This window comes from Hemitrygon akajei, chromosome 10 (genome assembly GCF_048418815.1).
Source record: "Hemitrygon akajei chromosome 10, sHemAka1.3, whole genome shotgun sequence".
Lineage (NCBI taxonomy): Eukaryota > Metazoa > Chordata > Chondrichthyes > Myliobatiformes > Dasyatidae > Hemitrygon > Hemitrygon akajei.
In genome coordinates this window covers 131,571,879-131,592,109 of record NC_133133.1, presented here as the reverse complement: position 1 = coordinate 131,592,109, position 20,231 = coordinate 131,571,879, and the positions used below count along the sequence as shown (strand labels likewise).

The following is a 20,231-nucleotide window of genomic DNA, read 5'->3' as shown; positions in this document are numbered from 1 at the left end:
GCGTCATATTAAAGGGGGCAAATACTTACACAATCAATTATTTTGTGTCTTATAGTTGTAATTAATTTAGATCACTGTGTAGAGATGTTTTCACTTTGATACAAAAAAGTCTTTTTCTGTTGATCAGTGTCAAAAAAAGCCAAAATAAATCCACTGTAATTCAATGTTGTAACACAATTAAACATGAAAACTTCCGGGGGTGGGGATGAATTCTTTTTATAAGCACTGTGCCTGTACGATCCTCACATTCACTTTTTTGTGGGTGTTCTCAACAAATCTAAAAAACAGTAACTACAACAGGATCAATGAAAGATCAACCATAGCACAGAAGACAACAAAATGTGCAATTGCAAATATAAATACTGTAAGTAGCAACAAATAATGAGAACATGAGATGAAGAGCCCAATGAGTTAATTGGTTGTGGGAACATTTCAATTATTAGTAGTGAAGTTGAGTACAGTTATCATCATTTGTTCAAGAGCCTGATGGTTGACAGGAAGCAATTTCTTGTACCCGGAGGTGCAAGTCCTGAGGCTCTTGTGCCTTCTTCCTGATGGTAGCAAAGAGAACAGCGCTTTTCCTGGGTGGTGGGGATCCCTGATGATGTATGCTGCTTTCTTACAATAGTATTTCATGTAGATGTGCTCAATGGTTGGGAGTACTTTACTCATGATGGACTGGACCTAATCTACTACTTTTTTTGTAGGGTTTTCCATTCAGAAGTGTTTGGTGTTTCCATACCCGGCTGTGATGAAGTCAGTCCTGGCCTGTGCTGAGAAACACTCAAGTATAGAACTGACTGACGGGTTTGGGGAACCTAATCTGTCAGTACAGCCTACTGCATAACATTGGGAAAAATCACCATCTGGAACATTGTCTGACCAGCATAGGAACCAAATTCTCACTGACTTCAATTAGGTTTGTAAGTTCAAAGTTCAAAATAAATTCATTATCAAAGAACGTATGCCACCATACACTATCCAGAGATGATAAATCCAAGTAATTTAAAGATTTGACCCTCTCCAGCTCTGATCCTCTAATGCGGACTGGCTCATGAACAATGGTTTCTTCCCCCACAGGCAATAATCTGCTCTTTGGCTTCACTGATGTTGAGTGAGAGGTTGTTGTTGTGGCACCATTCAACCAGATTTTCAATCTCTCTCTTATATGCTGATTCTTCACCACCTTTTATTTGGCCAATAGCGGTGCCATCAGCAAACTCAATTGGAGCATTGGAGCCTTGTGGTGCACTTGTGCTGATTGTGATCATGGAGGAGATGTGGTGGAGGACAACAGTTTAGGAATTCAGAGTTTAGAAGTTTAGAATGGGAAAGGCACCTTCTTTTCTGCATTACTTTTATTTATATTTCTAAAATGTTTTTATTTAACTTACGGTAAGTGTTTTTTTAAATTTTAGTTATATCTACCTCTAAATGTTGAAGATATCTAGAAGCTTAAACTTAACAATACTCCACCCCCAGCTTTGTCTTCTATTATGAGAGACAGTAGTATAGTGATTAGCACAATGTGATTACAGCTCAGGATGTTCTGGAGTTTGGAGTTCATTTTGGTGCCATTCTGTAAGGATGTGACAATTAAGTGAAGATGAATGTCCTCCCTGTGGAATGTGTGGGTTTTCCCCAGTTTCTCTATTATCCTCTCTATAGTCCAAAGATGTACCAGATAGGTTAAATGGTCACTGTAAATTGCCCTGTGATTAGGTTAGGGTTAATTGTGATTGTCGGGGGTTGCTGGGGTGCCATGGACCAAAGGGTCGGAAGGGCCAACTCCGCACTATATCAATGAATAAAATAAAATAAAATCAAGGGACATTGCAGGATTGGGATCACCAGGCAATGATACCTGCAGCCCAATCCTTAATTAGAGCTTAATGCTGAAATCAGTGTGCAAGCACATTGAAACACTGGCTTTCTACATCCACCCTGGCTGAATGCTGCTGTGTGAAGTTTGTATAACAACTCAAAATAATGTGACTTTCTCCTGGGTGCACAAAGTTCCTACCACATGACAAAGATATGAATTATAAGGTTATCAATGATACTCAGTGTAATTGTGTCCAGCACAATTAGGGAGGGAGTGTCAATAAGAATACATGAGGAATAAAATGAAATTAATGTACATGGCTAACTTTGATACATTGGACAGAATTCTGTGCTTATGACTATGATTGCAAGTGTAAGTCAGTAGCAGCAATGAGCAGTGACTCTGGTTTTGCAGACCAAGTCAACATTGTCTGGCTCAATAATGTGAAAGCATAAATTTCAATTTTATTAAGACAGCTGAAGAATTTAAAATCAGTTAATTAAATCTGTCTTAGCAACAGCGATCATCTTCACTTAATTGTCACAAAAACACTGTTGGTTCAGTGTTCTTTATAAAAGAAAATCTGTCTTCCATACCTGACTATATGCGATTCTTGTGTACCAAACAATGTAACTGACCCTGAAGGAAGAGGACTCTGAAATAACCTACCACATTAAACAAGGAATGTGGAACAAATGTTGGCCATTATGAATGAGAAGTAGTAACTCAGGTATGTCCCAAGTATATAGAGCATAGAATATTACAGCATAGTACAGGCCATTTGGCCCATAATGTTGTGTAATTCTTTTAACCAACAAAATGAATTTAATCCTTCCCTCAGTAATCTGCAGAAAAGGTCATTAGTTGCAGAACTTGGAGAAAGAAATAGGCAGGAAAAATCATTACAGACACTACCAATCCTGCAAGTTGCCTTTTCTAAAATGTTTCCAATAAACTTTCACATGGCCTGAATTTGACCAACAACTTGGGAAAGCAAATAGCACAGATGGTTCACATAGATCAGGAAGGTTTCCAATTCGTTTTAAATTTTCTACCTAGCAAAGCCAAAGCCAAATAAACAAACCCTTTTTAAATAGATCCAACTAAGGTGTACTACCTCATCATGCTGAAACGTCAGCACTATGCATTCTCCAAGTACTCTGAACTAATAATCTGCTCCACTGCCAGTCAATAATAGTCAGGGTCAACCTGGCTAAATTCAAGTCTGAAGACTGTGGGTTGATCCCATCCTGATGAAAGACACAATTTTAAAGGACATTGTGTGAGCTTTCCTTGGGGTATGCCAGTTTAACTGTTCTGATTTTTTTTCTTGCTGATGCTTAAGATCCCATTATTCCTCAAAAACAAAAGTTGGTATCTTTTCTGGTCTTTCTTGATTAGATTCTCCTGCAGCCCACGGAAAACAAGTCATTCTACTTTGTTAGATCTGGTGAATGCGTTAAATAGCAAATATATTATAAGATAGAAAAAGCTACATTAGGAAAGGATTTTTAAATGGGCATTGTTACTGAATTTGACACATACAAATAAAGCTTAAGCTAATAATATCTAAACTGGTCTGCAAGCAACATATGTACTTTTACAGGCAGGTAACTTATGTATCAGACTGCGACTATTTAAAAATATATTGCTGTAAAAGGTGTGTGATCTGACAACACTGGAAGAGATAGGCAATATTTCATCATATAAAAATGAGCATCAATTTTACATTCATTTTTCTGCTGTTCTGGCACTGAAAATAGTAAAAATTGTAAATAATAATTATATTGTTGAGAAATGATATTACTTGACACAATAAATATCATTTTGCTTAACGCCTTCATAATTACGAGGCAGAATGTTAATTCACCTTGACTCTAGTGCGTGGGGAATTGTATAGTACATAATAACATACTGCTGTATAACTGTTATGTGACAAAAGCAATTTGACCTACCTATATTTTCATGGAACAGGTGGAGGCACTCTGGTTATTTCAGATTAAGTTCTGCACCAAACTCAAAAACATATCCAATCCAAAAATCTATATTTGCGGTTCTTTCAAGAAAATATTCTCCCAACTCTTTTTGGTATGCATGTTGACAAAACAAATGGATCATTCAGCCCACTGCATTGAATGAGTACCAGAAGCATGAATATGATGCAACCTATCTTCTTTAAACATTCATTGTACTGACCATTTCTTAAAATTGCTTTGTCAGAATTTAATTACACTGCTGAGGTTTCTCTAGGCAGGGCATCCATCCAAAAAGTTACAATTCATCAAGAAAGAAGAATTAATTTTGCAAAACTACACTCAGATGCAAGGAATTGCTGTCCCAGTTTTCTGGTTTAGTGTGACAGAAAATGTCTATTTATCATCCCTGCAATATATATTCTAGCCTTCAAAATAATAATTTCCTGAATATTCTTTATTAATTTGCTTTTTTTGGGTTTGTTCATTTGAGATAAATTTATAGTATATTTTTCATTTACAAATTGGTTACAAATTAAACAGCGTGGAAAGTATCCCACAACTTGTACCTATGTCCACATGCTGGAGGAGAGAAAGATAAAGTGATTAAAGAGGCTTATGAAAACTCTATTAGCCACAGCATGAAATACAAACATGGAAGATAAGCTAGGACCACATAAAAACTACTCTGATGACGAGTCTTTGACCTGGAACATTAATTCTTCTTCTCTCTACAAAAGGTGCGAAGCTCAAACATTTCCTGAATTTTCTGTTTTTATTTTGGATTTCCAGCATCTTCGGTTTTCTTGGTTTTCAATTTTTGTGCCAAATGATAAATTACATCTCAAATAATCTTATAGTTCTGATCATCCTGAAACAGGAAATTGGTAATTGCATAAGAATGGACAGAATACGGCTTAGATTTCAGTTTTGAAACAAATAAGGCAGAGGGAAATTTATCTGCAAACTAATTTGAGAGTCATGGATAAGAATAGATCTACCTCCACCCTGCAGAAAAACAAATGAAGGGATAGATATAAAACGTAGCAGAGTTTGAGGACTGATTTTCTCTTCCCATCCAGTGATAGAGGTCTACAACAGGTTCCTGAACTTCCTTCACAATTACCTGCTCATTGGAAATATATTGTAATAAAAGATAACATATAAATAAAGTGAAAAGTGTTTTGGGGTAGTAATAGAAATAACATCCATCAGTTTGAAAAGTCTGCTGGAATGCGGGTGCCAGTATATTATAGTTTCATGACAAATGAAGATGATGAAGGATCTTTAACATTTCCTATGTCAAAAGGCTTAAAAAGCACGTAGCAATGCACTTGAAGTGCAACAGGCTGTGGACCTAGAGCGGGAAAACAGGACAAGGCTGGGAATTGAATTGACTTTATTTTTTTTCCCCCACATACATGAGTAAAAATCTTTAAAATTACATCTACATCTAAATGTGCAATGTGCAACCATAGTCATTTATAATAATTTATAATAAATAGAACAGTCAATAGAACATAGAAATACACTCAAATCAGTGGGAGTTGAACAGTCTGATGGCCTGGTGGCAGAAGCTGTCCCAGAGCCTTTTGGTCCTGGCTTTCATGTTGCGCTACCATTTCCTGGATGGCAGCAGCTGGAATAGACCATGGTTGGGGTGACTGAGGTGCCCAGTGATCCTTTTTTTCACACCTGTCTGTAAATATCCTGAATCATGGGAAGTTCACAACAACAGATGCGCTGGGCTGTCCGTACCACTCCCTGCAGAGTCGTCCAATTAAGGGAGATACCGTTCCCATACCAGGCAGTGATGCAGCCAGTCAGGATGCTCTCAATTGTGCCCCTGTAGACAGTTCTTAGGATTTGGGGGTCTATACCAAACTTCCTCAACTGTCTAAGGTGAAAGAGGCACTGTTGTGCCTTTTCACTACACAGCTGGTGTGTACAGACCACGTGAGGTCCTTGGTGATGTGGATGCTGAGGAATTTAAAGCTGTTTACCCTCCCAAACCCAGATCCATTAATGTCAATAGGGGTTAGCCCAAAGAGAAGCAGCTTTTACTGAATCAGTACTTTAATTATGTGCTGAATTTACTCAAGCCTAATATGTCCAAACTGACCTATTTGACTTATTATTTGTCAATTTAATTGTGGTTGTGCATGGTGCGTTGTATATACTGTGTGATCTTGAACTTATTAGTTTAAGAACTCGTGTCCCATTATCAATACATTAGCATATTTGCTTAATTAAGCCAGTACTCTAAATATGATTTAACTAACAACCTACCTACTGAATATAATCTCTTTATATTTGCAATCAATTCCAAGCAATACATCTGTTGCTTGAACTGAGAAAATCACTTATTTTCAGTGAAATCGTTGAAAATTAGGTTAATGTGTCTCACTACACACTTAATAAATGATGTGATAAATATATATTGATATTGAAGATAAATTGGCAGATGTCTTATCAGAATTTAATCTGAAGTTTTCTTTAAAAATGACAACTTAAAACTTTGCCAATCTTTCATATACTATAAAACAGAGTCTGGTACAATGGTCACCTCTATCTATGTCTTTGGTAGGTCGTATTAATGTTGTTAAAACGTATGTTCTCCCCAAATTTTTATACTTATTTCAATCTATCCCAATTTTTATTCCTAAATCTTTTTTTGATTCCTTAGACTCTATTATTTTGTCATATCTGTGGAAGAATAAGCGCTCTAGAATTAATAAAATCCATCTCCAAAAATCTAAAAAAGAGGGTGGCATGGCTTTACCTAACTTTCGTTTATATTATTGGGCAGCTAATATACGCTGTGCTTCCTTTTGGTCTTTTTTTCACGGCCAACCCGAGTGTCCTAATTGGGTGGCAATGGAGTTGGGCTCCACTAAAGAATTATCTATCTCTGCACTTCTTGGCTCTGCACTCCCTAGCAGTCTGCCCAGATCAATAGCTAATCCTCTTGTTAGACACACTTTGTGTATATGGGCTCAGTTCAGGAAATGTTATGGTTTCCAGGGGTTTTCCGTTTCCAGCCCTGTCGCACATAATCACCTTTTTTACCTACTACGTACGATTCAGCATTCCATGTTTGGTATAGGAAGGGCATTAGACATTTTGAAGATCTTTTCATTGATAATCGCTTTGCTTCTTTTCAACAGCTCTCTGTTAAGTTCAATCTGCCCAACGCTCATTTTTTCAGATATCTCCAAATCAGACACTTTATTGCTCCTTAATTCCTAACTTTCCTGAAATGCCTGCAAAAAATGCTATGGACCTATTTCTTTCCATTAATCTACTAGGTAAAGGTTTAACATCAATTATCCGAGATAAACTAGCAGCCTTACGACGGGCCCCTGTGAATAAAATTAAAATGGCCTGGGAGCAAGATTTAAATATCTCCTTATCCGATGAGAGCTGGGATTCAGTTCTCAAATCGGTTAACTCAACCTCTCTTTGTGCTTGCCATTGCCTTTTACAGTTTGAGATTGTTCATAGAGCCCATATGTCTAAATCTAAACTATCTCGATTCTACCCTAGCATTAGTCCGCTCTGTGATAAATGCAAGAGGGGCGTGGCCTCTCTCATCCATATGTACTGGTTCTGTCCTAGCTTGGAGAAATTCTGGAAAGATGTCTTCACTACGTTATCGTGTATTCTGAATCAGCACCTAGAACCAAACCCCTTAATTGCTCTGTTCGGTTTTTGGGGCGAGACAGATTTACGTCTGGGTCCAACCAAATGCCGAATATTATCCTTTGCCTCGCTCCTGGCTAGACGCCTGATCCTCCTTAGGTGGAGAGATGTTGCCCCGCCCACTCATGCACAATGGCTTAACGACATTATGGCCTGGTTGGACCTCAAAAAAATTCATTATTCAGTTCTTAATTCGGATCTAAAGTTCCATAAGGTCTGCGGACCTTTTATCGAGTACTTTCATAACCTTCCTCTTGACTAGGGTTTTTTTTTCTTTTCGGTCCCTTGCTTTCAGCTCCCTTTTTTTTTCTGGTAGTAGGCATTATTATCCTCTGTTGCTAAGTGTATTCACAGTCTGGGAGTTTGACTGTCCTGATTTATACTCTCTATATTGTGTTGTGGTTGGTCTGGAGTTGTTGTTGTTTTTTCTTGTGTTGTGGGGCTTGGGGAGGATACTAAGCTTACTTGTCTTTAAATTAGGTGCTTTTTTGTTAAATTCTCTTCCTTTGTAGCATATTGTCATTGTATGCTTAATTTTGCACTGTATTAATGTTCCTCATTGGGATTTGGGGTTTTTAAATTTGTAAAATGTTTCGAAAAACTAATAATAAAATTTTTTTTTTAAATGACAACTTACATTATTAATGCTATCATCCCTTGTGAACTATGGAGTTGTGTAGAACTCCAGCTGTAGTCAGTGTTACAAGGTATCTTCAGATAAATCGTCTAAAAGGCCAATTAACTTATGTTCCACTTTATTGTTCCAAATTTATTGTAAAGCCAGTATGAAGTTTAGTGTGTCATGTAACTGGCTATGAATAATCTAAAATGGAGTTGGATAAAAGCATCTTACACTCTGTGACTAATTTACTACATAAGATGCATGCCATCTTGGACAATGTCTCCCATCCACACCATAATATACTGGTTAGGCACAGGAGTACATTCAGCCAGAGACTCATTCCACCGAGATGCAACACTGGGCGTCATAGGAAGTCATTCCTGCCTGGGGCCATCAAACTTTACAACTCCTCCCTCGGAGTGTCAGACACCCTGAGCCAATACGCTGGTTTTGGACTTATTTCCATAATTTACTTATTATTATTTAATTTATGGTTTTATATTGCTATATTTCTACACTATTCTTGGTTGGTGCAACTGTAACAAAACCCAATTTCCCTCAGGATCAATAAAGTACCGTAGATGTCGGATTATAAGCCGCTACTTTTTTCCCACATTTTGAACAGCTTTGAACACTGCGGCCTTTACTACGGTGCGGCTAATGCATGATTTTTTTTCATGCCGCCAAAAACATTTTGCCTCGTAACAGTAGACCAATAAAATTGATGAGTAGTTCACAGAGGTCCAATGAAATTGTACGATAAATCAAGCGCACTTTCACAATTAAATTATTGTAAATCAGTCATTTGTACTCACCCTCATCAACATGGAAAACACTCGAAGAAAAGCATTGTGCTGCCTTTATGGCAGTTATTTTGTTTATAATATTTTCGCTTAGTAATTCATTTGTTAGTTAAAGTTAGAAGTGTTTTAACGATATTTGTTTTCTGTACTACATCGCGGGATGCTATGACGTCACATCCGGTTTCGCCGCGTCTTGTGGGAAAAATACCGGTTTGCGATAAACAGGAAGGCGGGGGGCGAGCGGCGGAGCTAAAACGCTGCTTTTAAGTTAAAGGTGATCAATAACTTTTCCTGGTAGGCTGCAGTATATATATTTTTTACCAGTCGTTAGGAGATATTGGAATGTTGTTCAGTAAAAAAGTATACGCAACATATATTTAAAAGTAGCCGCGTTACAGGCACGGTTCGAAAAAAAGCATTTGCAATATGTATTTGTTTATGTTACCATATGGATTTAATTAAAAGTTAAAAAATCCTCACGTGTAATATCTTTCTGTGTAAATATCTCATATTACAACGTGGGACACCTGCGGCCGAAAATCCGGTGCGGCCTAAAATCCGGTGCGGCTTGTACAAGTACAAAATTGATTTTATTTCTAAAATTAGAGCCAGCGGCTTTTAATCAGGTGCGCTCTGTAGTGCGAAATCTACGGTATGTCTGTCTGTCTGTAATAAATAGTTCCCATCTTGCAGTTTCATGCAAATCTCATTTAAAATATCCTCAACCACAATGGCACAGTTTTACATTAATACTGATCACAATGTATCCTTTTATTAAATTTGTCTCAATATGACCAAACAAATCATATGTCATGAACAAAGGCCCTTCACAGTGCAGTGAAATCTAGGACATTCAACTGAAATAGCTTACCTGCTCTTACAAGATAGGAATCGAGTTCATTAACGTCACACACAAAATTCTTGGTTGTTGCAGAAACTGTAGTTTGGGTTGTCATGGGAAAGGGTGGTTTTGAACCTGTGTTACTGCCTACTGCAGTTGTGATATCACTGTTTGGGGTAGCTGTGAGATTGTGGACTGGGATTGCGATGGTTGTTGCAGGCAAAGTTTCCACAGGGTTAGGATTTGAAGAGTTTCCAGTTGATGGGGGAGGCGGAGTCAACAGGAGAGAAGCAGAAATCCAACTTGTCTCTGTAGTTGATGGGAGAACGTCTGGGAAGACATGTGGGGTTGAAGTTGGAAAATAAGAAAATGGCATTTCAACAGTAGAGTTCAGAATAATTAAAGGATCTGTGGTGGTAGTAATTGTAGAAGACATCAAACTGGAACTGACTAGCGTGACATTTGGCAAAGAGTGCACTAAACTTTCAGTAGTGCGATCAGCTATTGTAGTGCTATTGGCAGTAAGAATTGACTCATAAGTAGATGGTATTAATGTGGGTTGTACTTCATCAACTGAAAGTGATGATGCCTCAAAGAAAGAGGTCCTTTCAAAAGTACTACTGGAATAAGATTTGCTAAATGAAGATTCAAGAATTATGACAAGATTTGTACTATTACTGTTTTCTGCCAACAAATTAGATGCTGTAGGCTCTGGTTCTATAACTGTGGACTCCTGTGTTAAAATACTAAATAATGTTCCAGGAGACACTGTCTCAAACATCGTTGGAGTTTCTATCTGTTGTTCAAATAAGCTTGAGTATTCAGTCGACAAAACAGAACCCGATTCCATCGACAAAACACTTCTCAAAGATGAAACAAAGTCCATTGAAGAGTCTAACCCACTAGTTGGTTTAAGGGAATCAGTTGCTATGAAATTTGTTAAATAACTTGTAACTTGTGGAGGATAACTTATATTGGCCTTCAGTGATACTGTTGGTTTCAGATTCATATCAGCTACAATGAATGAAAAATTCTCATTGACTGTAGGTATCAATACTGGGGTTTCACTTATCAACACAGAGGGAGTAACTGAACTAATAACTAAATTATCCTCAATTGACAATAACAGTTTCTGATTTAAAGAATGGGTTGTTGGAGGATTGATGGTGTTCAAAGATGAGGAAATCAACAAAGGCACAGGCCAAGCTGTGAATTTTGTTGAAACAGTTGGAACCGGCCTTGTTAGAAAATAGGTGTTGTAGACTTGGGATTCTAGTAAATCTGGATCAAATGAATCAAAAATCAAGTTGGAGTTTGGAACAAACTCAGCAGTCTTTGATATACTGAGTGTTGTCATTTCCGGGTCATCACCAGATCCAAAATCATTATCAAACAACTGTGTATGAGACAAGCCATGTGAAGAAGATATAGCTCCATGAGTAGAAGGTGATGAAAACGAATGAATGGAAAGCATTGACCCATTAAATTCAGTTAACATCACTCCATTGTTTATTGCATTCTTTTCAGATGAAGCAGCATCAGATGTTTCCAAGGGAGGCAAGGCAGATGTTGAACTTGTAGAAACAAGTTCTGGTGTTAAAGCAATATGAAAAGTTTCAACTTGATCAATGGTAGATTCTCCAATGATTTCAAACTTTCCTGTGCTATTTAGTAATGCAATGCCATTTGAAATTGGAAATAGCTCATTTTCTCCTTCTGTATAGTTAACAGGGCTCTTTGTTCTATTGAATGCCACGTCAACGTAATTAAGCAGAGCTGTTTCACTGTACTCCTCCAAAAATTCCAAGCTGTTCCAATTTGTTGGTGTCGTAATGACAGTGGATTGCCATGTACCATGGTTACTGACCAAAAATGAAGAAAAGAATGAACTTACAACTTGAGATGATTGTTCACTTGGTGGCAGGATCGGCATAGCAGACTTAGCTAGAAAGGATACCGATTGAACCAAATTGGAACTGGAGAAAAAGGCTGATGAGATGAAGAGATCTGACAACTGACTGGTGGCTTTATTTCTCAAAAAACTAGAAGATACTGATGATACTGCTGTGATCGAAGGCAGTGGCATTGTTGGCTGGAATTCTTCAGTAATGACTGTGGTGAAAGATTGTGATAAAGGGACCATGTCCAGGCTGTTATAAGCAGCTAAGGATTCTAAGACATCAGAGAGCACAAATTTTCCTGACCAGCTGATATCTTTTACTTGTGTTGTGGTCTCTTCAAAGTTCAGGTGAATTTCTTCTTCCAGATTCAAACTGGACTGCAAAGTTGACTGCATGGAACTTGTGTTTACAGTTTTGTCCTGCTTTTTTATTATTGAAGCATCCAATGTGTCATTCAGTCCCAAACTCTGTTCATGCACCGTGCTCGACAGTAATATGTGGCTGGAGAAGTATTCATCTGCAGGTGAACAGAGAAAAAACAAATGTGACCTGGCTGAAATTCAATGTAGTTTAAAATATATATTATGCATGCAAAACATAGTTTGGACCATTTTATTCTAATTATTATTGAATTTTGCAATTGTACATATATTTTTGTACCTAAATTAATTTACAGAGCTCAATATAAGAAATAATTTTCTTATTAAGCATAGATAAATGGTACTGAAAGTCTTAATAACTGCATGCAAACATTTACAGAAAGAGTTCTGAAATCAGAAAGAGAAAAATGAATATTTTGAAATAATGACCAGTGAACTTTGATAATTTCTAAAATAGTTTCAAATTGTACACTGTGTAGTCATATACACATCAATAAGACTAACAAACATTTAATCCATTCAGATAGCATTAATTGAAAATTAATTTCTCATGAGAACAACAGAGAAGCTCTTTTGGTCACACTTTAAAGAGTCCCACTGAATCCTTAACATTTAGATGGAGAAACAGCTATGATATTGCTTTGTCACTTCATTTGAAACCCTGAAATCGAAATACAAATCATGTTCTTACAATTTGCACAAATCAAAAGCACGCTTGTTGCAAGAAGAAAAGTAGAAGCAATACAAGGACGTGAGCAATGCAGAGAGCTTTAAACACTAGATCCAAGTGGGACTATACATCTTAATACCACGGCGAAGTGCTTCAGAGAAGCTGGATTAACATTAAAATCTAGCATATTATTGGCAGGAACACAAGAGGGAATGCAGAAGCTGGAGATCTTGAGCAAAACACTCAAAATGCTAGAGGAACTCAGGCTACGTCCACACTGCACCAGATAAATCCGTAACCAAAGCTTTTTCTCTTCGTTTTGACCCTCCATCCACACTAAAACAGCGTTTTAGTCCACCGAAAACAGATTTTCTATAACGCCCTCCAGAGTGTGTAATTTTGAAAACGCCGGATTGGCCGGAGCAGTGTGGACGGGGTAACCGGAGAAATCTAAAAATGCTGTCATGACGTGCGGGAACAGATGCTGGCGGCAGTGCGCCATTTCATTGTTTTCTTGAACGCAACCTAACAATTTCAGAACAGACGGCAATGAGACTGAAGCCACAAGAGTTAGAATACTCAAATACTTTGACCCAAAACTTACTGAATAAATAAGTATACTCACTTTGCCCTGTTTTCTGTCCTTGATCGTATGAAGGTGGTTTACCTATTTATGCAGGTACTTCTCTGACAATAGATGTGTAACAACCTAATGTAACATTGTATGGAAATACAAGATAATATTGATGGAGATGTTTTATACGTTTAACAAGGGGCTTTATTAATGCAACAGAGTTAGTCAGTTTTTCAATGTTTGTCGTCAGCCGGGTCATACTGTCCTTGAACTCCCTGTTGGTTGCCTCCATACGCTCCAGTATTTGTTTTTTTATTTTTAAGTCCTCCTGCGCGAGAGCCAACAGCTGTCTGTCGTTTAAGTTTTTCTAGTCTGTAACTGAACAAACGTGCACCAACTCTTTCACCGTGAGGTTCGACACCAAACATGTCGCTTGTTTTCGGTAGATGAGTCCTACGCATGCGTAGTAGGAGGAGATTCGCCGAAATCTCTGTTTCAATGTGGATGGAGATATTTACAGAAACACTTGGTGTGGACGCCTATTGTTTTTTTTTACGCGAAACCGGCGTTTTCAAAATTATCCGGTCTAGTGTGGACATAGCCTCAAAGTCAGGCAGCACTTATAGAGATATAAATAGTTCACGTTTCAGCCGACACCCTTCATCAGGAACAATGATGAAGTCATTAGGACTTCATTTGTGCTGATGAAAGTTCTCTGTCCAAATTATCGACTGTTTATTCCCTTCCATGGATGCTGCCTAAGGCTACATCCACACTAGACCAGATAATTTTGAAAACGCCAGTTTCACGTAAAAACTATAGGCATCCACACTATGTGCTTTTGAAAATATCTCTATCCACACTGAAACAGAGATTTCAGCGAATCTCCTCCTCTTGCATTACTGAAATAAAGCAACATGTTTGGTGTCAAATCTCGCCATAAAAGTGCGCGTTTGTGTAGTTACAGACTAGAAAAACTTAAAACGACGGACAGCTGTTGGCTCTCGCGCAGGAGAATTTAAAACTAAAAAAAAACAAATACTGGAGCGTACGGAGGCAACCGACAGGGAGTTCACGGACAGGTTGACCCAGCTGACGACGAACATTGAAAAACTGACTAACTCTGTTGCATTAATCAAGCACCTTGTTAAATGTGTAAAACATGTTTGCATCAGTGTTTACTTGTATTTCCATACAATGTTACATTAGGTTGTTACACATCTATTGTCAGACAAGTACCTGCATAAATAGGTAAACCACCTTCATACGATCAAGGACAGAAAACAGGGCAAAGTGAGTATACTTATTTATTCAGTAAGTTTTGGGTCAAAGTATTTGGTGAGTACATTTCTAACTCTTCTGGCTTCAGTCTCATTGCCGTCTGTTCTGAAATTGTTAGGTTGCGTTCAAGAAAACAATGAAATAGCATGCTGCCGTCTGATAGCGTTTTCAAAAGTCTCCGGTTACCCCGTCCACACTGATCCGCCCGAGCAGCGCTTTCAAAAATATCCACCTTGGAAAGTGTTTTTGAAAAGCTCCAGTTTCAGGAGATGAAAGCGCCGTTTTAGTGTGGACGGAGGGTAAAAACGAAGAGAAAAAGCTTTGGTTACTGATTTATCGGGCGTAGTGTGGATTTAGCCTTGCTTGCTGAGTTCCTCGAGCATTTTGTGTGTATTGCACTTATCTCTAGCAGGCCTGAATAAGAGTCTCAAGAGTAAAGACACCAATCAAATTAGTAACAGTGTGCAGTCTTTAATCAAGGAACACATGCAAATCTCAGTCTATTACAGATCTACCATTCAGAACTCAAGCACTTCTATCACGGTTTGCACTTTTGGATCTTGAGGTGGTTAAAAAAAGCTGCCATATGCACTGTTAACTACTACTGAACCAGCTGGAATCAAGTTTCAGCTATAGATCAGCATTAGTCCTGTTTCGTAAGCTAGGAGACGACCAGGTTTGTTGAGGAGCTTCAGCAATGGAGGACCTTCCTAAGGAACAGCAAGAGTGAATGATAAACACCTAACAAGTAGAAACATTACCAATAAACTCCAAAGTACCTTGAGTTGACCAAACATTGATACATCTATGAAGAGTGGCCTGTGTACCTTCTAAAGCAATACATTGAGCACATTACATTGGGAGCCAAATCAAAATGAATCACACACTCTTAAAGGATGTCAGCAATAACTGTGACCCTTCTGTGTAGTCCTAGCTAATATAAAAATGCCCAAGGAGCCCTGAAGTTACTCACACTCTCCAAAAAACCCCAGAAATTACTCTCAATGAATCCCAGCAAAACTACAGCATCCCCAACAAGCAGAGTTAATTACCATCACATTTGCTGCGGAAGCCTAGCAATTACTGATATAAGACTAAGGAACCCAAGCAATTAACAGCGCACTGTTGAGGAGTCCTAACAATTACTGGCAAAGCCCCAAGGAGCCCCTGCAATTTATGGCATGCTGCCAAGGTGCCCTAGCAATTAGCAGCACACTCCTTAGAAGTTCGAGCAATTACTGCCACACTTCCAACTCCTGCAATTAGTGTTACACCCCCCCGGAAATGACTCAAAAACTGGCAAATTTCCAGAGTGTTTTTGTCAATAATACATTCCTGAGATGTTGCTCCAAACACAAGCAACTCCCAAACAGGTGTCTATAAACCGGCATGCTCCTACCAAGACCCTGCAAGCACTAGTAAATTCTTGGAGAGGCCTTACATCTCCTGCAAATCTCTACAAAAATCGTTATTCATCCTAGGGCAAATAAATCTGAAAGAAGATAACCACTGTCAATACAGATCTAACTCTAATCAATACTAGCAAATTTCAAGACCCCTCACAGTCTCAAAAAGGTAACACTAGGTAACAAAAAATGTAGTTCTATTATCAGATAAAGAACATTTATGGAGAAATAATTATATCCAAATATTTTTCAACCAATATATCTGAACTTGCAGGAAATCTGACGATTCTGTTTTACTGAAATCCCTTTAAAAGCTGGGAGTGCAAGTGTGCCCCTTCACTCAATTAAACTCTTGATAGTATTACATGTGATTTTACAAGAAGCTAGCTGGCAAATGCTACAATTCACTATGTTGTTTCTTTATATGATCCTTTGAATCATTACATTCAAGAGTGATCTGAGACAGTATTCCCTTCTTCATTAATACCAATAATCAACAACGTGTGCTTTACTAAAACACTTCACTATTGTACCACAGTTGTGTGCATCATTGTTTTGAAAATTCAGTATTGTTCAATCCACCACATTCCCTTATCTTCTTGCCATAAAGGTTCAATTTTTCCTGGATCATTATCTCATCAAACTCTGGTTAACATCCTATTAATTCTGATCTAACTATATACTTTATTTTTCATTTTCTCCATTATAATATCCCCACTCTTCACAACACAAATCATTTCTGGTGTAATGTTGTGCTAAAATTGAGGTCTACCTATAGTAGTCAATTATGTCAATAAGATGCAGTTTTTGCCTCAATAGGTCCTTGTCAATAGTTTCTGTAAATAGCAGTGTATTTCATCACTACTATTGGACAGGAGTCTTGTTATCTTCTTTGATATTGCTGTGTTTAGGACTGCAAATGCTGCTTCAGGCTAATATTGATAAAATCTCTCTTCCTCATTCCCCTAGCAGAAAGCATTGTTTGTTGCAGTGCAAATTGCTTCGTACATCAAGGACATGCATCCTTAATAATCAAGCACTTTATAGCAAAAGCTAGCCAAATAAGCATCTATAAAGTGAGGGATATTGTATCTATTCAACTATGTGAAATGAACCCACTAAATCGAAGAAAGGTAATTAGAAGCAGTGGAATTGAACTAGGAATTTTAAAAATACAGATTCAGTACCACTTACCCAAATTTCCAAAATCTGAAAACCTCAAATACGAAATTTTTTTGAGCACTGACATGACATCACAAATGGAAAATTTCACAAGGTGCTGGGAAGGTTCCCAGATGATCCACAGGACTCTACACACTACAGATAGCTTTGAGGTGACCTCATATATGTAATGAACAAATTTAATGAAAATAGAAAAATATTACATAAAACGGAAAAAGGAAGATTTCAATAGTGCATTGAAAGAGTAAATTCATCAGTACTGAAGTGAACATATGCTGCTTAACAGTATACTGATCTCGAAACAAGCAAAGATCTGAATCAGATTCAGGTTAAGATCACTGGCATACATCGTGCAATTTGTTGACTTTGTGGTAACAGCATAATGCAATACATAATATGAGAAAAAAAATTGAATTACCGTAAGTATATATGTCTTAGGTGACAGGCCCTTAAAGGAGGACACCACCTTTTTGAGACACCACTCCTTGAAGATGGCCTGGATTTTACCTAGGCTAGTGTCCATGATGGAGCTGACTAATTTTACTCTGCAGCTTACTTCATTCTTGTGCAGTAGCTCCTCCGATACCAAATTAGATGCAGAAAATTAGAATGCTCTCCACAATAGATCTAGGCCTCATATGGAGCCAGTGATCATTAATGGAGAATGTGTGGAGCAGGTTAAGACCTACAAGTATCTGGGAGTACAGTTAGACGAGAAGCTAGACTGGACTGCCAACACAGATGCCTTGTGCAGGAAGGCACAGAGTCGACTGTACTTCCTTAGAAGGTTGGCGTCATTCAATGTCTGTAGTGAGATGCTGAAGATGTTCTATAGGTCAGTTGTGGAGAGCGGCCTCTTCTTTGTGGTGGCGTGTTGGGGAGGAAGCATTAAGAAGAGGGACGCCTCACGTCTTAATAAGCTGGTAAGGAAGGCGGGCTCTGTCGTGGGCAAAGTACTGGAGAGTTTAACATCGGTAGCTGAGCGAAGGGCGCTGAGTAGGCTACGGTCAATTATGGAAAACTCTGAACATCCTCTACATAGCACCATCCAGAGACAGAGAAGCAGTTTCAGCGACAGGTTACTATCGATGCAATGCTCCTCAGACAGGATGAAGAGGTCAATACTCCCCAATACCATTAGGCTTTACAATTCAACCGCCAGGACTTAAGAACTTTTTAAAAGCTATTATTAATGCTTTTTGAGATAGTGATTTAGATGCATATCATATTTTTTTACTGAGTTAAGTATTGTATGTAATTAGTTTTGCTACAACAAGTGTATGGGACATTGGAAAAAAAAGTTGAATTTCCCCATGGGGATGAATAAAGTATCTATCTATCTATCTATCTATCAATACATCTATAGGAATTTGCAAGTGTTTTTGGTGACATACTGAATCCCCTAAAACTTCTAATGAAATATAGCCCCTGTTGTGCCTTCTTTATAGCTGCATCGATATGTTGGGTCCAGGTTAGACCTTCAGAGATATTGACACCCAGGATCTTGAAATTGCTCACTCTTTCCACTCCGATCCCTCTTTAAGGACTGGTGTGTGGTCCCTCATCTTACCCTTTTCTGAAGTCCACACAATCAGTTCTTATGTTGAGTACAAGGTTGTTGCTGCTACACCACTCAACTAACTGGTGGTACATTCTCTCATCACCATCTGAGATTCTGCCCACAATGGTTGTATCATCAGCAAATTATAGATGACATCTGAGTGGAGCCTAGCCACACAGTCATGAGTGTAGAGGGAGTAGAGCAGTCAGATTAGCATACATCCCTGAAGCACACCAGTGGTATCAGTGAGGCGGAGATATCATTTCCAATCTGCATAGATTGAGGTCTTCTGGTTAGGAAGTTGAGGATCCAGTTGCAGAGAGAGGTACAGATGCTCAGATTCTGGAACTTTTTGATCAGAACAGTAGGAATGATGATGTTATACACTGAGCTGTAGTCAAAAGCAGCATCCTGACATACAGTGGTGCTACAAAGTTTGTGAATCCTGTAGAATTTTCTCTAGTTCTGCATAAATATGAACTATGATCAGATCTTCATGCAAGTCCTAAAACTAAATAAAGAGAACCCAATTAAATAAGTAACACAAAAAACATTACACTTATTCATTTATTGAGGAAAATAATCCAATATTACATGCATGTTGGAAAAGTATGTGAACCTCTGGGGTAATGCCTGCTTCAAAAGCTATTTGGGGACAGGTTTTCCAATCAATGAGATAAGATTGGAGGTGTGGGTTGTAGGGGGTGCCCTGCCCTATAAAAAAATAAAGCACACAAATTCAGCCTGACAGAATCTGCTCTTCTCAAGAAAGATCTGTTTATATGCACCATGCCTCCATCAAAACAACTTTCAGAGGACCTAAGAAGAACTGTAGAGATGCATGAAAAGCTGGTAAAGGCTACAAAAACATTCCTAAAGACTTGAGTGTTCATCAGTCCAAGTAAAAGAAATTGCCTACAAATAGAAGAAATTTAGTACTGTTGCTACTCTCGTTAGGAGTGGGTATCCTACAAAGATCATTCTAAGAACACAATGTGTAATACTGAAGGAGGTGAAAAAGAACCCAAGGGTAACACAGCAAATGATCTGCAGAAATCTCTAGAACTTTCTAAAGTCTCTGTTCATGTGTCCACAATAAGAAAAACACTGAACAAGAATGTTCATGGAAGGACACTACAGAGAAAACTACTGTTCTCCAAAAATAACATTGCTGCATGTCTTAAGTTTGCAAAAGACCACCTGGATGTCCTAAAACATTTTTCAGACAATGTTCTATAGACAGATGACACAAAAGCTGAACTTTTTGGCTGAAATGCACACTGCTGTGTTTGGAGGGAAAACGGCACTGCAAACCAACACCAAAACTTCATCCCAATTGCAAAACAATTCTGAAAATCCGTCTTCAGAGAATGTAGTTGTAAGCAGTACTCTTGCAAATCACCGTCTGTGAAAGAGTATGCCATACTTTCAATGCAGGGAAACTAGGAGAACATTCTTCTCCCAGTGTTTTACTTATATATTTCCAATCTTCTGATAAAAGTGGACACTG

The 20,231-nt window shown here is 38.2% G+C and overlaps 1 protein-coding gene across 2 annotated transcripts in view; it reads right to left on the bottom strand.

Moving 5' to 3' along the window:
• LOC140734679 (UPF0606 protein KIAA1549-like) overlaps window positions 1-20,231 on the bottom strand; it is a 269,781-nt gene that overhangs the window by 140,332 nt on the left and 109,218 nt on the right. For both annotated transcript variants that reach the window (XM_073058967.1, XM_073058968.1), the window contains exon 2: window positions 9,797-12,184. In XM_073058967.1, coding sequence (XP_072915068.1) covers window positions 9,797-12,184 — 2,388 coding nt within the window. The remainder of the gene's footprint in view (window positions 1-9,796; window positions 12,185-20,231) is intronic.